The sequence below is a fragment of the Peromyscus leucopus genome, chromosome 1 (assembly GCF_004664715.2).
Source record: "Peromyscus leucopus breed LL Stock chromosome 1, UCI_PerLeu_2.1, whole genome shotgun sequence".
In the NCBI taxonomy this organism is placed as follows: Eukaryota; Metazoa; Chordata; class Mammalia; order Rodentia; family Cricetidae; genus Peromyscus; species Peromyscus leucopus.
Window position 1 is genome coordinate 15355679 of NC_051063.1, and position 21300 is coordinate 15376978.

The 21300-nt window shown below is 40.2% G+C and overlaps 1 protein-coding gene across 1 annotated transcript in view; it reads right to left on the reverse strand.

Moving 5' to 3' along the window:
• Nucleotides 1-287: 287 nt before the first annotated feature.
• C1H9orf85 (chromosome 1 C9orf85 homolog) overlaps nucleotides 288-21300 on the reverse strand; it is a 56230-nt gene continuing 35217 nt past the window's right edge. The window contains exons 3-4 of the mRNA XM_028893880.2: nucleotides 1373-1486; nucleotides 288-912 (exon numbers count right to left, since the gene is read on the reverse strand). Coding sequence (XP_028749713.1) covers nucleotides 774-912; nucleotides 1373-1486 — 253 coding nt within the window. The 3' untranslated portion in view covers nucleotides 288-773. The remainder of the gene's footprint in view (nucleotides 913-1372; nucleotides 1487-21300) is intronic.

Sequence of the window (21300 nt, forward strand, 5' to 3'; positions counted from 1 at the left end):
TAGCTTTAGGATTTTAAATATAAGGACACACATCTCAGTAATTACACAGAGCTAACCTACACCACCTACACGCAGAAACACTGGCAGCAAAGTGATAATGCAGAACAATGAGAAGGATAACCTTGTGAGGGAGAACATCGCAGGAGCTTCTGATACTGCAATACCTCCACTCAAGTATTAATGTTGGAGTTTCTTTTCTAGTTATTAATATTATATAGTTCACACATTTTTTTTCTGAGTACATAATTCCACACTGGGAAAAGGTTTTTTTTAAAAAAAGGGATAACATATATAAAAATATTTTTGAAGGAAAATCACTACTCATGATTTTGTGGGTGTGTGCATGTATAAAAATAAATGGTTTTGCCTTGTAAGGTATAAGGGGGCTTTTGCTAAGGAAGCCACACACCCAAGGTCAGGCTATGGAAATGTACTCACTGTGAGCTAATCATCTTAATTTTCCAAGAGATAGTTCTAATACAATCACCAATTCTCAACACTGGATAGCTTGACATTAGATAATATGTTTTTCTAAACAATTTCCATAGATTGTAGAACATGCTACAGTAAGAGTTTCCATACACATTCTGTATATACAGCTTAGGTTCTATTGTGAAAACCTGAAAGTTTCTGTTGTTCAAATGTTATAAATAATTTATATTGCTCCTGGGTCAGTTCTACCGATTCTGAACAGCCTTTTCTGACACCCCCATTAGGATGTCAGTATGTCTGCTGAGCCCTCTGCGGCCGACTCCCTGCTGTCATCAGGCCACCTAAGTGTCTCCATCCTCGTCATCTGAGTGGGTGTCATCATCTAAATCCTCATCACTGTCCTCCTTCCCTTTGCAGCTTCTTCTGTGGTTAAAATCTTGATTTTCAGTATTTGCTGAAGTTTCTGGTTCTCTATTAAACCTAAATAGAAGAAAAGTTTATGATTATTACCCAGGCTTTCATTATTAAATGGTGGAGGTTAAAAAGGCCTTACTTGTCTCTGCCTATCAGGAGCCTACAGAAAGAGACAGAGAAGAACCTCTTTAAAGACAAGCTTCCCCGAGTCAGCAGATTCTAACACTGCTGTGAGAAGAGCGGACTCAGGAGTTGGTAACAGGAGTCCATTAGGGACAACTGCTTCGAAACAAGCCATTCTGCATAATGAAGACGAAGCCCAAGGCTAAAGAGTTATTTTCTTCAACATATGTCACTTTATACTCTAATAGAAAAATTTAACAAAACTGTGACCCTTTTCCTGCTGGGTAGAAAAATGCTTGTATTAGTGGGAGAGATGCGACTTCAAACTGAGTCAGTGCTGCCCAAGAGAAAGCCCGTGGATGAATTGCTAAAAACAAACTCCAACGTAAAAGGAAATACTCACGGAATAACGATGTCTTCTTTCTTTCCACACTTTGCACAAACTTCAAGTTCACAGGCACATGGTCTACACATTATGTGGTAAGAGTCTTTGACCGTCTTTTGTAAACATTTAACACTGAAAGAAGGAGGGAAAATTAAATACTGATTTTTACTACTTAAGATCTACTTGATGTGACAAGAGAAGCTGTGGCTGAAGTATGGGTTCAAAGCCTAAAAGCTGAAAACTAGACTTAAAGCTCCGATATTTGTCTTTTCTCTGTGTGTGACCTCTGCAGAGGTCAGAGGTCAACCTGAGGTAGGTATCATTTCTCAGATACCATCATCTTGTTCTTTGAGACAGTCTCTCACTGTCTTGGAGCTTGCCATGTAGGCCAGGCTGGCTAGTCAGCAACACACAGACCTGCCTGTCTCCGCTTCCTCAACACTGGGAATGACCAGCTCACAGCTCCGTTTGCACCTGGCTCTTCATGTGTGTTCTGGTGACTGAACTCAAGACACTCACGTTTACACAGCAAACACTTCACTGACTGCTCTGTCTCCCTGGACCCTAACATCAAGCTCAGACATTTATCTTATATCATGTTAAATAACGGAGTATTTCTAGATCAAAACTCACAGCTGCAAAACAGCACCTGATGGTTGACCACCTCCTTAAAGTTTTTAAGTGTCATCAAAACTTGTTAAAATAATATCTATATGCAAATCCCAACTGCATACACTACCAATAACAATCCACACAAAGAATAAAGCACTGAACAAAAATTCTGTGAACTACTGTTGGTTGTTATTTTACTTTTTTGGCTCTTTGCTCTTTTGGGGGCCCACCAACAGCTCTCAAATAACACACATGGAGACTTATTATTTCTTATGAATGTGCAGTTTTAGCTTGGCTTATTTCTAGCCAACTTTTCTTAACCTAAATTCTCCCATCTACCTTTCACCTCTGGGCTTTTTCCTTTTCTTCTGTAAGTCTTACTTTCAACTCTTATTCCATGGCTGGCTGTGTGGCTGGGTGGTTGGCCCCTAGCATCCTCGACTCCTTGTCCTCTTCCACCTCCTTTTTTCTTCCCAGATTTCTCCTCCCATTTATTCTCTCTGCCTGTCAGCCCCACCTATCCTTTCCTGCCAAGCTTTTGGCCCTCCAACTCTTTATTAGGCCAATTAGGTGTTTTAGACAGGCAAAATATCACAGCTTCACAGAGTTAAACAAATGTAACATAAAAGAATACAACATATCTTTGCATCATTAAAACAAATGTACCACAGCATAAACAAATGTAACACATCTTAAAATAATATTCTACAACAGTAAACCTAATATACAGAACTAACTGAAACATTACTAAAAGAAATGAACACCTACATTGGCTATATCAACCACACCCAGGGCAGGTCCCATGCCCAGAGTACTTGGTCAACACAAAATGAACTCAATGATATTTTTGTAAACTTTTGTTTTGGCTTTCTTTGTTTTGATTTTCATCTTTGTGGGTTTTTTGTTGCTGTTGTTGTTCATGCTTTTTATTGTTGTTAATTTTATTTTTGTTTCCTGTTTATTTTTTTGGGGGGTGGCATAAAATTGGGTGGGTAGGGTCTGGGAGAGTTGGGGGGGGTAGGAGAAACATGATCAAAATATATCATACAAAGAAAAATTTTAATTAAAAAAATTGAAGACCACCCGGGGTGGGGGTGGTTCATGTCTTTAATCCCAGCACTTGGGAGGCAGAGGCAGGTGGATCTCTTGTGAGTTCAAGGTCAGCCTGGTCTACAGAGTGAGTTCCAAGACAGGCTCCAAAGCTACACAGAGAAAACCTGTCTCAAAAAAAGCAAAACAAAACAACTGAAAGACCTAGCTATGAGGGAAAATGCCCCAAGTGTAGCTAGTTTTCCTGCCTTGCCCACAGTCAGGACAAATCTTTGTCACCCTCCAGTCCCACAGCCGCTCAGACCCAACCAAGTAAACACAGAGACTTATATTGCTTATAAACTGTATGGCCGTGGCAGGCTTCTTGATAACTGTTCTTATAGCTTAAATTAATCCATTTCCATAAATCCATACCTTGCCACGTGGCTGGTGACTTACTGGCGTCTTCACATGCTGCTGGTCATGGCGGCGGCTGGCAGTGTCTCTCTGCCTCAGCCTTCTGCTTCCCAGAATTCTCCTCTCTCCTTGTCCCACCTACTTCCTGCCTGGCCACTGGCCAATCAGTGTTTTATTTATTGACCAATCAGAGCAATTAGACATACAGACCATCCCAGGGACTGGGGTAATCAATAAAGTGGCAATATTCTAACAAATCTACAGATTCAATGCAATGTCTACTAAAATTCTGTCTGACCTTAATATTTCAAATGTTTTTATTATTATGTCTGTTGTGATAATCTGGTAATCTGTGTGTTGCTGTTACACCTGGTTCAGGACACCAATAACTGTGATATATAACACAGCAAAGCAACTGGTGTGTCACATGGGTTCTGACTATTCTGCTTACCAGGCAAAACCACGGCCTCCTCCTCTCCCTCCTCCCCTTACTTGTGTTCACAGTATCGAAATTAGGCCACTCACAGCCCTGCGTGGCCCTGAACTGTTCAAATGAATAGAAGTCACTGATCTCTTCTAAATCAAAAGCCAGAAACAATTCCACGCTGTGAGGAAGGTATACAGAAAGCCGAGACAGCTGGAGATAGAACTAAATAGCTAGCCAGACTGTAAAGGCAAAGACAAGTTCCTGAAGGGAATTAAAAGTGCTACTCTCATGGACACAGGAATGGCAAGACAGGAACAGCCCTGTGGTAGAGATTACTATACTGGTGAAGATGAAAGTTCCAATCTGCTGCATTCTCACACACCAAAGCCTAATCCAGAACAAGTCCCTAACTTGTTTTAATTCTACAGTGACTAAGGGAGATGAGGGAAGCTGCAGAAGGAATGTCTGAAGCTGGCTGATGTTGGTCCATGAAGTTTAAACAATGTGTAAGTTCAAGGTCTGCTCTAGGACCACAGCAATGCCGCTGATCTAGTTAAGATAACAGACGAAGGTGGCCACACTCCCCTGAAGATTCCCAATGTAAACAGTAGTGAAGAAGAAGAGGCCCAGGCCTTTCTGCAGATAGGGAGAAGTCAGTTCCAGGTTCCAAGGCTTGCCAGGAATGCTTGCCTGTCTTGTTAGGGGCCAGAGTAGCTGCTAACTTTAAACAAAAGGGCAGCGCTCACCTACCGTTTGGAAAATCCTGGGGTTCTGTAAATGTGCTTTGGCTATGCTCCACAAATGGAACAACAGAGCTAGGATGAGGACACAGCTGTTTATAAGGTCATTTAGGGAATATTTAAGCCCACTGTAGAGATCTGCTGCTCATCTGGAATGCCCCGATCACAAAAGAGTGCTGATATAGACAATGAAATGTGTGCATTTTCATGCCTGCTAACACAACATCCACTCTGCAGCTCATGCATCAAGATGTGTCAACTTCCAACTCTTAGGACCTAAGAAATGCATTTTGTAAAGCTACAGCTGCCAGACAATTCTTGCCATGGATCTGAGAAAAAAAAAAAAAAAAACCCTCTGGAAAAAGTTATCATTTTAGATAATGCCGAGCAGAGGCTGAAGCGGAAAGATAGCGGGGCTCCAGGATTTCTAGAAGGTAAATGGGCACTGGGACAGCTCATCACCAACTACATCAGCCCTAAAAAGGGATGTGTAAAACACTGATTTGTCTCAGATGTAGCTAAAGAACTGGTCAAGAAAACATGAACAGAAGCAGGTGATGTATTTTTATTTGATATTAAGGAGCAATAAATTGCATAGAAAATACACAAATTTAATTACTGTGAACAATAAATTATTATTTTCTCTAAAAAAAATATAAGTGTTACAAATCAAATCTTGAGATACATACATCTTGGACAGGGGGTTCATCCTGAAAACACAAGGCTGATTCAGCACTAAAACCCAATAAAGGTTCATAAAACAATGTTCTAAGAAAAAAACATGGCCATTTAAGATTTAACTAGAATCATCCTGTGTGAAGTAACCCACAGAAAGACAAATATATTACGTATTAACTTATATATGGATTTAATTCTAAGTCAATGATAACCAAGCTGCAAAGCACAGACCACAGAGGTTAGGTATGGAGTAAGGGACTGAGGGTATGGGTGTTGTGGGATATTTGATCACACTGTTAAACCTGAGCATGTGTTTGCATAAATTAAATAAGATCAGGGCTAGGAGGTGGAGCCAGGAACTAGTAGACAAAAAATAACCCTAGAGAATCAGAAGGAGTCTGGAAGATGGATAGAGAGATGCACAGGAAGTAGTAGGGAGGGACTTTGAGTGTGGCAGTCTTTTTTTGGTTTGGTGGAACAGAAGGATGTTCTCTTTTCTGAGATGCCAGCAAAGAGGGAAGGCCAGCTAGTTGTTCCTCAACCTCTCTGACCCAGCAGATTTTCACCCCAGCCTCTGACTGAGTCTTATTGATAAATAGAACAACAGAGATCTGGTTAAAAATCTACATTTAGTGTCAGTGGCAGGAGGCAGATCTGGCCTGGGATATAAAAGTTTGTCTGTCAGGATCAGAGCTGAGGTGCTCCTGCTTGTACATCAAGTGATCTTCCCCTAGTGAGTCATCTCTCTACCCCTGCAGCCCACATATTTTCAACACATATATCCCTAACTTACAACCCAATAATCTCACTGAGATCTTTATTCAAGGAAAATGAAAATGACTGTTCATACAAAACCCTGTCTGAATATTAACAATGGTTTAACTTTAAAGTGGTAAAACATAGTACACTCTAAATGTTTCTCAGCTGGTCAGTGCATAAAACTCTGCTGTGCCCCTTTCAATGGACTCCTACTCAGCAAGCAGCCCTGGGCACACAATATGGATGAACTTCAAACATCACATTTGGCCTCAGAAATGGTACTCACATCTCCACTGTAAGATTTCCTACATCTGGCATTCAGGCTTTCCTGAATGTACAGAGAAGGAAAACAGATGGGTGTTTGCCAGTGCTTGGCAAAGGGTAGGACTGACTGAAGTGCCAAGGAGAAAGTCGTGGGTAATTACAATTTCTTCTCTTCCACTTGGTGCTGACCTCACATCTGTATAGGTTAAAACTCCCACTGTACACGGCAAAGGGTGGATTTTAGAGTGCACAAATTACACGCCAAGAGCTTCAACTGTGAGAAATTAGAGTGTAAACAAAACTTAAAATAATAAAAACCTTTGACATAGGAGCTAAATGAAAACAGTTACTAAATTTCTGTGGTAAACTGTTTTGGTATACTTGGATTCCAGCATTTCAAAAAGCTTTACTAAATTATTCTGTATTTAAAAATAGATTTAAAGATCACACCATTAGGATCATAAGGAATAAAATCTCAATCATTCCAATGGATTATGAACGTTTCCATAACACTTTTAGCTTTAATTTCTTTCTTTTTTTTTTTATTAAAGATTTATTTGTTATTATATAGAGTGTTCTGCCTCCATGTATACCTACCTGCACACCAGAAGAGGGCACCAGATCTGATTATAGATGGTTGTGAGCCACCATGTGGTTGCTGGGAACTGAACTCAGGACCTCTGGAAAATCAGCCAGTGCTCTTAACCTCTGAGCCGTCTCCCCAGGCCAGCTTTAATTTCTTAAAGTTCTAAAATAATGCTAAGTCTCTCTTGGTTTAGGTCATCTGATAATTCAAGGAAATGACAGAGTGTTTTTCTTTTTGATAAATATTTGTCCCATGCTAGAGACTGTAGATGTAACAGTCTTATTAAATAAGAAACACAGAGCCAAATGCAGAATTAAAAGCCCAAAAGGTCAGAGCAGTAGCTGAGAGCTGAGACTAAGACCACCTTCTTACCCTTCACTGCTGCTGCTGTCCTTCCCCTGAGAAAGAGAGACCTACTTCCTGTGTGTCTGTCTTTTTATTGACTTTCTGTTCTGCCTTCTCATTGGTTGTAAACCCAACCACTTGACCTCCTCGTCACTGCCTGTCTATACAGACCTCCAGGTCTCTATGGTTGGTATTGAGATTAAAGGTGTGTATCTCCAAACTGGCTATGTCCTTGAACACATAGACTCTGCCTGCCATGTGACTGGATTAAAGGCATGAGCCACCACCACCTGGCTTCTGCTATGGCTTGCTATTAGCTCTGACCCCCAGGCAACTTTATTTATTAACATACAAATAAAATCACATTTCAGCACAAATAAAATATCACCATAAGAGATTTCAAGAAACAACAGATCTTTATGTAGTTAATACAGGGCTCAAATTGTATTCATGGGAACTTTCAATGTTAAGATTTACATATAAATCTTGAAAATGGCTCTCTTGTTTTACAGTCTGCAGCCAAAGGGGTCCTGATCCTTTAGCTAGTCCATCTGCTTCAACAAAGGTGACTCCTAGGAATCACACATCAGCATGTTACACTCAGTTGTTAAATGCAGATCCTTCGGCTCCATGCATTGTTTACAGAACTGAAAGCTTGGGAATGAGCCCCATGAATCTGCTAAACTCTTTAAGAAATTTCTATGCCCACAAACATTTGAGAACTCTTGACATCCATAATAATAAATGGGGTTTCCTGGCCCTGGTAGTGATTACAATAACCAATTCTAAGAACAGAATGAAGTCTGAAAGCAATTAGTGAAATTCTTTCTGAAAACCAAGTTTTGTTTAGGATGGTATCCCTGAATGAAAATACGAAGAGACTCACTTAAAACAGCATTTCACTTTCTATAGAGGTGATGTATGTTTGGACAATATAAATGACAACATTCTTTACAGTCTCTATTTTCTATCTCCCAAGAGGAATGCCAGTGTGCCCTTTCTTTCAAAACACATAATCCAGGCTTTGTGCATGTGCAGTGAGTACAAGTGAGTTCCCTAGCTAACACAACTGCATTTAAAAAAAAAAAAAAAACTCAATACACCACTTAGTTTTAAACCCAAAGGACCTTGATCATTAAGTGTGAGAATAGTTTACATAGCACTTTAATTGGCATCCATTCCAAGTTGCATAAAACCCATAAAGTATTTTAAAACATCTTTAAAACTAGCTATCAATCTCTAATCACTCCTGAGTACTTTTCCTTATAAAATTTGTAGTATGAAATAAATTTAAATTCACCTAATTATTTATCTTTCTTAATTTTCCCTGAAAATTATTGCATTAAGGAAATATCACAGGTGTTAATCTTAGTTTTTCCTCCTTTTTTATATTCTGTGTGTGTGTGTGTATGTGTGTGTGTGTGTGTGTGTGTGTGTGTGTGAGAGAGAGAGAGAGAGAGAGAGAGAGAGAGAGAGAGAGAGAGAGAGAGAGAACTACCATTCAACATTCAAGTTATTTTGGCTATGTATATATTACAACTAATCAGTTTAAATGGAAAATCTGGCTAAATTAAAACACAATTTGCTCTTATAAGCCATATTGACTGATAAAGCAATCAGTAACACAAATCTTGAAAAATAACATAATTTGTTTACAATGCAAAACACAAAAGAAAAAACAAGCGCCGACTACTTGAAATCAGGAACAGACGGGGAGTTTTCAATGTATCATGGCAAGCTCTAGAGAATATTTTGAAAATAAAACAGTAGAAAAGAACATGATTTGGAATGGGAGACTAGCTCAGTTTTGACACTTCCCTGTTACCTTTAAAAGTCACTAGAACTTTTTGAGTCTCCCTCTTCATAATGGGTACCCGAACAGCTGACACTTGAGCAGGACAAGTCAGTAGTCCTGGGTTCTACAGCATCTGAATGACATTGTGTCCACTGCCCCAGCAAACTCATAGTAAACAAAAACCTCAGGACTTAGCATTGTCCTGACAGTCGAAGGAAGATCTGTGAGTGGAACCAGTGGGCCAAACAGAAACAAATTTCCCTCTGCTGCTTTCTCAACTCTGCCTTAGTTTCCTGGTTACCATGTTCTGACTGTGGCCATCATTAGCCCTCTGTGGTATATGCACACAGGATGACTGACACCTGGGTAAACAATGACTGTCAGCACCTCACCCTTTGGTATGCAAATGAGAAACTCAATATTGGCAGATTCACCAGGTACTTCCCTCCAGTGGCAATAAGCAACCTATGTTGTTTACAATAAGGAGAGTCTAAAAATAATCTATGGGATTAGCTTCTACTAGATTTTTAAGAACTTTTTTAAGGAAAACACCTCCTATTCCTATTCCAAAAACTTATGTAGTAGTTACAATTCATTTCCTGGTGTCTCTAGACTATACACTCCAGACTAAATAGACAGGTAATACTACCTCCCCTTACTGCAATAATAGCCTGGAGTAGGTTAATTTATCATCATAGCCATCATCACCACCACCACCACCATCATCATTTTGAGACAGGGCCTCTCATCATTATCACCACCACCACCACCACCATCTTCATCTTGAGATAGGGTCTCATCATCATCATCATCATCATCATCATCATCATCATCATCTTGAGACAGGGTCTCTCTGGCTGTCCCTGAACTCACAAGGCTAGCCTTGTAGACCAGGCTAGCCTTGAAGTCACAGAGACCTTTGCCTCCGTGAGTGCTGAGATTAAAGGTATGATCGACTATGCCTGGCTTGATAATTCTTAAAACAATACAAAACATTCACCTTTGGCCAAGAGCAGCTTATTAACAGAAGAATGAAAAATGTTTAGGGCTGGTGATTTTCAATGCTATGGAATGTAGGGACACAGCTCTCTTTGACTCATCAGTCAGTAGCACCTCACTGGTGAAAGGCTGTTTTGTTGTAGTTGCTTTTTGTTTGTTTTTTGTTTTTTACTCTTTGGGGGCCCACCACCCAGCTCCCAAATACATATACAGAGACTTATTCTTTTTTTCTTTTCTTTCTTTCTTTCTTTCTTTCTTTCTTTCTTTCTTTTTTTTTTTTTTTGATTTTTCAAGATAGGGTTTCTCTGTGTAGCTTTGCGCCTTTCCTGGAACTCACTTGGTAGTCCAGGCTGGCCTCAAACTCACAGAGATCTGCCTGGCTCTGCCTCCCTGAGTGCTGGGATTAAAGGCGTGCGCCACCACCGCCCGGCTTGAGACTTATTCTTAATTATGAATGCCCGGCTTTAGCTTGGCTTATTTCTAGCCAACTTTTCTAATTTAAATTATCCCGTCTACCTTTTGCTTCTGGGCTTTTACCTTTCTTTATTCTATATCCCTTTCTTCACTTCTTACTTCATGGCTGGTTGTGTGGCTGGGTGGCTGGCCCCTGGTGTCCTCCTCTCCTCCTCCTTTTTTCTCAAAATTTCCTCCCTTCTCCTCCTATTTATTCTCTCTGCCTGGCAGCCCCACCTATTTCTCTATCCTACCTAGCTACTGGCCATTCAACTCTTTATTAGAACAATCAGGGGGGTTAGAGAGGCAAACACAGCTTTACAGAGTTAAACAAATGTAACACAGGCTAGACAAATGGCTCAGAGGTTAAGAGCACTGGCTGCTCTTCCAGAGGTCCTGAGTTCAATTCCCAGCAACCACATGGTGGCTCACAACCATCTGTAATGAGATCTGGTGCCCTCTTCTGGCCTGCAGTCATACATGCTGTATACATAATAAATAAATAAACCTTTTTTTTTTTTTTTTTTTTTTTTTTGGTTTTTGTAACACAAAAGCAGCACATCTTCACATCATTAAATAAATGTCCTGCAGCATAAAAGAATGTAACACATCTTTAACTAATATTCTACAACATCCATGCTGTACAACTTATTTCACACGCTTTCCAGGCGAGGGACTGGCGGAGCTGGGCCATGGAATACTTACATAAACGGTGATAGATGTTTATTTTGATTAAAAAATAAAAAATATGATTCAGTATTTTTGATGTCAGAAATTGAGCAACAAAACCAAACTTTTAAGTCTAGTTTTCTCTTTGTTACATATATATTTGAGGTCAACCAAAACCTCTTCTTGCATATAGTATTATTCATATTCATAGACCACCAAAGTGATAGAATAGCAGGAAACAGACACCTGGTGTACATCGGTCATCCCAGCCCTGGGTAAGCTGAGGTGGCATGGCAGGAGTGAGTCCAAGGGTCGTCTAAAGGGCACCATGCGACTTGGTCTTAGCAAACAAGCAGACAGCAAAACAACAGAACAAATGAGAGAGGACCTAGAGCAGCTCGTGGTCCCCTGCACTGTTTGTGAGGGGCGGAGGGTGGGAGCGACTCGGCTCCTCTTCCCTCTCCCAGGCTACTCTCGACAAGGTTTCCTGTAAGCATCAGCCACACTACTCCCCCAGTCAGAGTCCACGACTTTTCTGACCCCTTCTCTCCTGTTCGTATTGTATTACTCCTCTGCAGTCATATGTTGTATGCCCGGGGTCTCTGTTGTATGCCCGGGGTCTCTGTTACGATTCCCAGCCACTTCTGGAGTCACATGACCTTGCATTCGCTGTCAGCGGTCAGGCAAAATGCTTAGTCACTCCAGGGCCTCACTACATAATCTGAGCTCAGGTGGTCACATAATATATACGCATGCGTGGTGTAGCTAGAAGGCCACAGTTTCCCCTCCGGTAGGCCTACTCATGACTATACTTTCCCTTCCCTAATAAAAACTCTTATAGTGGGTGCTATTGTACCTTGTGTTCTCTTGAGCCTGGTAAACAATACCGACAAATAAATAAGTCTCCCCTTTTACTAATAACTACCACTTCTAGCCATCTGCTCAAAAACTGCCTGGGGCCCCATATCTCTAGAGAGATTATAAATTCTTGCTGATAGAAAGTCTTCATATTTTCTATCATATACAGTACAATGTCTTGTACACTTAAGCTGCTGTTTAAAATGATTGTGAATTGAACCACATCTTATCAGGCATCCCTGCATTTTTTTCAATTAGAAATTAAAGAGCTATGTCTGGGATAATATCTCTATTAACCTGGACTTTTCCAAGGGATATTTATTGTTCCTCATAAAACAGTTATATAATTGTCTTTAAATTCAGCTCAGTCTCTTGGTTCTAATAGTTAAATAAAACTTGTTCACATAAGACATGGTTTTCTAGCAGGTGCCTTTAAGGGGTGGGTACTAAAATGCAGTGATGTGATAGTTTTGTTTTTTGTTTTGCTTTCAGACCACGTCTCATGTAGCCTAGACTGGCCTCAATGCAGCCAAGAACAACCTTCAACTCCTGATTCTCCTGTCTTTACCTCCAAAGTGCTGGGATTACAAGTGTGTGCCACCAGGCTCCACTCCTACGACACAGTTTTGAAAGGATACTATGTTTAATATAAGGATATTATATTGGATGGTTTTATGTCAATTTGATACAAGCTAATGTCATCTGAGAGGAGGGAACCTCAGTTAAGAACATGCTTCCATAAGATTAGGCTGAAGGTAGCCTGTATGGCATTTTCTTAATCAGTAATGGATGGGGGAGGGCCCAGCCTATTGTGAGGAGTGCCATCCCTGCACTAGTGCTCCTGGGTTCTAGAAGAAGGCAGGCTGAGCAAGCCATTATGAGCAAGCCACTAAGTAGCACCCCTCCATGGCCTCTGAATCAGATCAACTCCTGCCTCCAGGTTCTTGTTTGAGTTCCTGTCCTGACTTCCTTCGATGATGAACTGTGATGTGGTGTTTGGTCACAGCAATAGATATGCACTGACTAAGACAACCTCTTTAGGTAGGCTAGCCCTAAATATTCAAGATCTTTTCATTTCTCTTTCTCCTCCTTCCCCAAACTGTGTCAATTTCCTGACAATTCTCTGTAAAGAATTACTGAAATAATTCTTATGATTACCCATCAACTGAAAATAATTTCTAATTTTAGAGGATATATCATTTCCCAAGCCTAAATAGTAAATATATTGTTTGTCCCACTTAGTCTAAGACCCTAATGTAAAAATAGAAATTACAAATTGGACAAATAACCCAAGTGCTACATTTAATTGGTAAAAATAAAACAATCTATAGAAAGCCAGTCCTAAGGCCATAAGCACATACACATCCAATTTTTGCCACCTGAATTATGCACTTTACAATTACACAGAGAATGAGGGGTAGCTTGCACTGATCAATGGCACACGTCATTCATCCAGCTCTAAGAACAGAAGGGAAAGCACCTTGGGTGCCATGGAAGTTGCCTATCTATACAGGGTTACAGTGTCAGAAAGACCAGTATTGCAGCAGTGTCTGCTCAGCCAACACATATAATTAGTGAGTGCCAATGGGCTGGTACTGAATGTAGTATCGGAGCCAGACAAGCAAGGCACTGGCACTAATGACCATGTTCTCTGCGAACCAATGACTTGTTTCCTCTGAAAAACGAGGGCAGTGCTACTCTTTCCTGTTCGTTCTCTTTTGTGGTTTTCGACCAGGCTGTTCCCGAACTCCTGGGCTCAAGCTATCTTCCTGTATCAGCCTTCCTTCCCTGGGAGGACAGGCTCACACCACATTTAGAACTGGGGAATTGTGGAGAGTTGGAGGATTAACTGACAGAGCCAAAATTACCTGAGATACCTAGTCAACAGCCACTGCCATTCATCTCTGTATCTGACTTAATGTCCTTTGACTGTCAGGTAAAACCTTTGGAAGGTATTAACTTGATAGACCACTAGTTTCTACCATCCCAAAGGCTAGGAGTGTGCTCAGCTAGCATGAGACCTATAGAAGGGACCAAGGGACCCCGGCCTCAAGGCAGCTGCCTACTCACTGTCCTCACTAGTGGATTTGGAAGTGTCTTGATTTCCTTCTTTTGTTCTGTGACTGTCAAGTTAATGTAAACACTTCCATGGGGGAACATGCCACTCAGGGCAACTCAAGTCTATGTCCTTAGCTACAGGCACTCATATTTAGCTCAGAAAAAAAGAGAAAGACTATCTCTTATTTCTGTTGGAGTAAGAGCTGTCTTCTGCACTGGATTCCTTTTAAAAGCATGATGATTGACTGAGGCTGTGGGAGAAGGATCCCGTATTTAAGACCAGTCTGGGATATATAAGGACTTCCAAACTAGCCTGAGCTACATAGTGAGACCCTATTTCAGAAAAATTGAAACTAATTCACTAATCAGAAGAAACAAAGGGATTAGTCTATAAAGAGTACAGTTAAGGTCTTAGTCTTAGAATCTGATTAGAAAGGAAGAGCTCCTGGTGTGGCACCCTACCTCTGTGACCCCAACATCTGGGAGTGGGGAAGAGATCAGAGGTTCAAGGCAAACCTGTCTCAAAAGACCAAACTAAAGGGAAGGCACAGGTCCCAAGGATATGGTGGCATGAGGTTCTTGGCAGAAACTCATGCCCTCTCTCAATGTCTTCCAAATATGACTTGTTTTGGCTTCTCCTACCTTATAGAAGCCTCCTCCCGCCCTCCATCTCCTATTCTTAACACTGCAGCAGATAGATCAAACAATCTATCTTTCCCTACTAGACTCCTCAAAACAAGAGGAATAACCCTATAATCGTTTTTGTTTTCACTTTCCATTTATGTGGAAAGCGTGTGAGCCGACATGATGAGCTGCTGGAGCCCACAGAACCCACAAGAGGCTATCACATGCCAGCACAACTGGAGTTACAGGATCATGAGGCACCACATGGGTCCTGGGAATGGAACCCAGATCCTGTGCAAGAATAGTAAGGACTCTTAACCACGGAGCCATCTCTCCAGCCGCTCTTTAGTTGTTAAACCACAGGATTATTTATCTCTGGTCCAACAGACATGTCTGCGAACAGGTGAGACGAGGTACAACAATAACTTTAAAAGGAATAGTAAAATTTATTCAATGCAATTAAGTATGAAGTAAGGGCAAGAGATCTTATAAAGTAATTGGTCTAAAGGGTGTCAAGAAATTTTGACACCTTTTAAATTTATATTAATGGTTAAAAGATTTTGCCCCTTTCTCAAGAGGTGAAAGAAGGCCAGGAATGAAATGAATTCTGTTTTTTAAATGCCCTGGGCCAGGGGGATTATATGTTTAACTCAAGACAAAGAAAAGCACAGGGAGTTTAGATTCAAATGCAAATTCAGCTAATCCCAAAGCCCTGTTTTCCTGCTCTCTCAGAGCCCAGCACTAAGCCTTCCAAAGGTCCCTTCCCTCCACTCAACAAAAGCTTGGGGCTTCATTAAATCTTCAAATGTCACCAATCTTGTTTATTGAAATGTTGAAATGGTCTGGAACTGTGAACTGCATGTACTTGTAGTTTAACATACTCTGCTTAGAACCACCCTGTGCATTTCTTTTTAAATATGTGTATTTATAGAAAGACAAATAGGTTTTACTTTTAGATTGTGAAATGCCTTTTGTTTCAGGTAACCAAGCAACATTCTAGTAAAATAAAATAAAAAAAAAAAACCTTTAAAATATTTATTTATTAAGAGCGAGAGAGAACACCTGTGTACATGCTCATGAGCATGTCATAGCACCCAGACCACCCACCAAGCAACCTTTCCCTGGTATCAGTTTAGACTCGTTATAAAGCAAATACTCACATTTCTATTAAAATTTCTAAGCTACTTCTCTTTCTCTTTTCATCCATTAAACAAAATCACCAGTAATAATGCATTAGCCGTTGTTTAACTTTGTCCCAGTATTACAGAAGAAGCTGACATAGAATAGGCAGCCAGTCACAGCCTGGGGCCTGGACTACAGTTGGATGCATTCAACTAATTACTTAAGATATTCAATATTTGATCATGATTTAGTTTGTGCTAGGTGATTTTGCTCTACTATACGCTAGAGGTGCAGAGCAATTTAAGGTACATAAAGGGAAAATATGATAGGATGATACACTTGGTGTATTTTCAAGCTGAGGTACTTCCATTTATACAATGGGTTAATTAGGATCTAAGTTGAGGAACATCTGTGTATTTGGGCTATAAATCTTAACAAAGGATAATTTTTCTAGGTGGTTGACTTAAGTAAAGTATTTAACATTTTAAACTAAGTTTTACTGTCAGCATCATCAGCAGATTCAAATTTCTTACAATATGGGATATATTTTAACACACAGTGAAACAAAGCAGATACAGGTGAAGTATATTCCTACAACACTACAGTCATGGACTGGGCTGTGAAATGCCTAATGTGCCACATGTCAGTATAATCAGAAACTCATGGTGTTCTAAGACTAGACAGTTGACCCCATGAGTAACACTTTTAGATTACAAGAATTTAAAACATTCTAACCAAAAAGGTGCCTTGGATTAAGGACTATCTTAAACTTCCAGAATCCAAGTTACAGCAGGTATAGGAAGGCCCTTATGTGAAAAATTCTGATACCTAAAAGGCATCCTTATGCACAAAGACAGAAACAGGAGGAACTGAACAAATAAGCCACACACCACCCGCACCGGCCACCCCTGCCCACTGGCTTATGACTCACTGCTGCACTGCTTTGTTCTATTACATCCCCCCCATGGCTTCCCACATTTCAGCACACCTGGTGTGAAACACTCCAGTTTAATCCTCTTCTTCCTTTCCCCTCCCCCTTTCCTTCCTGGTTTCTGGAGAGAGGACTGAACGATGTATCTCAAGCTGGCCTAGAACTCCCTATATTTTAGGTTGACCTTTAACTTGTGATCCTCCTGCCTCAGCTTCCCAAGTGCAGGGTTTCCAAGTGTGGGCCTAGCTTGGACGTAACCATTTCTTCATTTCCTTATGAAGGTTGTCATGCTATATAAAATGTGTATCAATTACATTTGCAGGTTTGGGTCTTGTTCTGCTTTAGATACTGAATCCTAGCTAAGATCCAGAAGGGCAGATGAAAAAGGCTTTTCCTCCCTTGTCTTCCTGGAGCTCTGCTTTGACTAGTATTTCTCAGGCTCCTGTGAGTTATACTTTCCTTTGCATTTGCTTAAACTTCCTTATTAGTGATTTCCCTTGATGACTGTCTTAGTCAGGGTTTCTATTGCTGTGAAGAGACACCAGGACCATGGCAACTCTTATAAAGGAAAACATAGGGTGGCTTATAGTTTTAGAGTTAGTTCATTATCATCATGATGAGACATAGCAGCATGCTGGCAGACATGGTTCTGGAGAAGGAGCTGAGATTTTTACATCTTGATCAGCAAGCACAAGAAGTGAACTGTTCCCACTAGACATAGCTCCAGCATATATGAGACCTCAAAGCCCATCCCCACAGTGGCACACTTCCTCCAACAAGGCCATACCTACACCAACAAAGCCACACCTCCAACAGTGCCACAGTGCCAATCCCTATGAACTTATGGGGTACAATTACATTCAAACCACCATAATGACTTATCTGTATTTTGTTTTTATACAATACTGTATTTATATAATACCTCATTTCCTCCATTCTGAGATTGTGACATGACCTTCAGTGTGATAGACAGCAGGCCCTGAGTCTTCTTTAGCCCTCATCTCCCTTGATGGAACAATGGATCTTATGAGACAGACGAGAAATAACCACTTCTAGAGAAATCTGCAAGTTATCTTTCACATAATGGCATACTCCTAACAAAGACAAGCACACAGGACATAGCACAGACTACCAAGATTAGAATACAAGTAATGGACATGGAAGAAACAGTTAAGTGACTTCACCTGTTACAATGTCTGCTAAAAGGCAACACTGTAACGTCCATTGTGTATTCTTCAAATTGCTTTGGGAGAAAAGCTGCCAGGGGAAAATGGAAAGCAGTGGTGAAACCTTACACACTTTATAGGGAAGGCACCTTATAGGAAAGGCTCTGAAAGCACATACCTTGTGTTTGACTTATTAACTAAAAGTACAAGACTTACTACATAGCTAGTTTTTAATTGCTACCTAGAAAACAATTATTCATTCATGGAAAGCTAAAGTTGGATGCTCTAACCACCTATCTTACAGCTTAATTTCCCTGCTGCCAATTTGGATGAGTTAGCGTAAGATTCAACAGGCTTGTTTATAAGTGATGGTTTATGGTTTTATAATTCTGGGGATTGAATTCAGGATGTCAGCATACTAAGCACACACTCTCCCACTGTGCTATACCCTTAGCCACTGGAAGGATTTTCTTTAGCAAATATGCCAGAGAACGGGAAGAAAACACTAAAAATAAAAAATCAAGACATGTATAGCACTATCTAAAAGACTCAGCAGAAAAGAAAAATGTAAATACTTTACATTTGATTGGATTGTTTTATATTGTATACAAATTATATATATTGAAATTGATATTGTTAGAAAGTGCTATATGTATATTTCTAATTGTACTTATAGCATTCATTTAACAATATAATGCAATTTTCTGATCCTTGAATGTTGTTATTACCAACTATTAGGATATAAAGAAATGAAAGTTAGTAGTTAGACATTATAATAGAACTTGTAGTTATATTAGGTATGTTTTCAAGATTGAGCAGATATATTTTAGATAGACAGGTCATCTTCAAACCCTTCAGAGATCTACAGAATATGGCATTTAGAATGTTTTAATAACTTAGAAAATTTTTCTTTTTTGTTATGACTATGAGACATGTCGGCTCCTGGCAGTACCAATCTACTTCAGAGAAAATATGGGCATTGAAAAAACTGCAATTGGAGTTAACTTTCATTGTGGCAAAAGTTAGCCACTGGACAACAAAGTATCCTCAAATCAACTGCTGACAAACAAGACAGACAGGACACCAAACAAAGGACTACTGATTCTTGCCAAAACAAGTGTGGTTATGTCTTTATCAAAAGGCATCTTCTGAGGTCAGGACAATATGGCACCATCCCTGGAGTGGCCTTTGCAATCCGGAAAAGGTACAGTGCCCTTTTCTTCTAAGGCAGCTGAACAGGCAGTGGGCCGATGGCTTCTGATGTGCAATGGGACAGCAGCTGAAACAGTTATTCTTGAAGAGTAATTAAACTCACGCCTCTCAATAGTAGACTGACATTTAATAGAGGGATGTGGAGAAGAATGGGATGCTGAGTTGAAGCCACATACACACACACAGCCAAGAAGAATGGACAGCTGAATTAAAAAAACATCAACAATTTCCAGAATTTAAAATCCTGAATCATGACATGACACTAGTGGAATTCAGGTGTTTCTGGTATATAGACTGCTCTCACCCAATGTGAGGTTGAACTGTTGACCTTGTGTACATCCTACTTCACAAATGAGTCTGTCAGATACACTAAGCCTATAGGCTGAAGATGATGCCCCAACACTGCGGAGAAACCTCAGATGACTATCCAAGCAGCTGGCTGTTTCTGTCAACTCACAATTTTTTGGAAGTTGCTTGCATGTACTTCCTGTTTTTATTTTTGTTAGCTAATATTATTTCCTTCTTGGGTCTCTGAGGGAGTTGAAGATTAGTTAGTTATGGTTGAAGATTAATTAGGATAGAAAGTGAATTAGATACAATAGGATAGATAATGGAATTATTTTCTCTGAATTTGTCAAATACAAATGAACTAGACATTGTTTAGGTATTTATTACTTGTATATATTGTATATAGTTATTGTACTTTTATATATAGTTTTTCTTATGTTAGTTATAAGATTTTTCCTTTTTTCTTTTTATTAAAATAGAAAAGGGGAAATATGGTGATATTTTATTTGTATTTAAATGTTTTTTGTATGTTAATAAATAAAGTTTCCTGGGGGTCAGAGCTATTAGCAAGCCATAGGAAAGAAGGGCAGTGGTGGTGTACGCTTGTAATCCCAGCACTTGGAAGGCAAAGCTAGGTAAGTCTCTGTGTGTTCAGGGATACAGCCAGCATTGGATACACACACACATTTAATCTCAATACCAACCATAGACGACATGGAAGTCTATACAGACAGGCCGTGACGAGGCAGTCATGTGGTTGGGTTTACAACCAATGAGAAGGCAGAACAGAAGCTCTATATAAAGACTTTAATACAGGAAGTAGCTCTGTTCGGAGAGGTAGGACCACCGCAGGAGGAAGAGTAAGGTTTTAGCTCTTAGCTCTGACCTCTTGGCTTTCTTCTTTGTATTGGTTCTGTGTTTCTTATTTAATAAGATGGTTGGCTACATCTACACTCAGCAATACTTACAATGAAAAAAGGAAATACTGAGAAAGCAATGCAGGGAAAAAAACCCTAAATAGCTAATTTAGTTTTGACCCTTTCTTGAGGCTTTTTAACAGTATCAAGAAACACATAGATATGCAAAATAAATAGCCAAAATTAAAACATCCACAGCTATGAAATATCCTTTTTCTTTTTTCTTGGAGATGGGGTAGCTCTGGCTGTCTGGGAACTCACTATGAAGACCAAGTTTGTCTTGAAGTTACAGAGATCCTGTATAAAGAGTTGCTGTGGTCCTGATGTCCCTCCACAACAGTAGAAACCCTAACTCAGACAGTAGTGCACCTTCTTTCTGTATCAGGAGCCTGTGTTAACACAGTGGACCCTGCAGTCTGAGCCAGACAGGGTCTCACCCTCCTGAGACTTCACTGATCATGTCCAAAGTGGCTTATGATTTAGCTAGTGAGTATCTCACCAGGGCATCAGGAATGGGGAAGCACGCATAGCCCTGAAGTCTATACAAAAGTCACCTTTAAGCCTGAATAAAGGCTTAAACTCCTGAATAAAGGCATGTGCTATCATGCCCACCACTATTAAATATTTTAAGTAAACAAAATCTCCAAACCTGTAGTTCTAGATTTGTAAAAAGGCTAAAATAGTTTTCACTGGAAATTAACACCCTGCGATAACCTTTACTGGAGTCAGATGGCTATCACAAACTCCTCCGATTTCCTCCCATTAAGAGAGAACGCACATGCAAGTAAGATGGTGGGTCAGGACTGTCTGTGTTTCCTGGCCCCCAGGAACAGCCAACAGCCCTCACAAACCTCAAACCCAGTCTCCAGCAGATGGGTCGGTGGTGCAGAGGAATCCCATTTTTCATCACACTACATCACTTGGAGTGCAGTGGCAAAGGGCCACCTTAAAAGGGCAAGTACTTAAAACTGGGCAACTGTGTGCATCTGAGAACAGA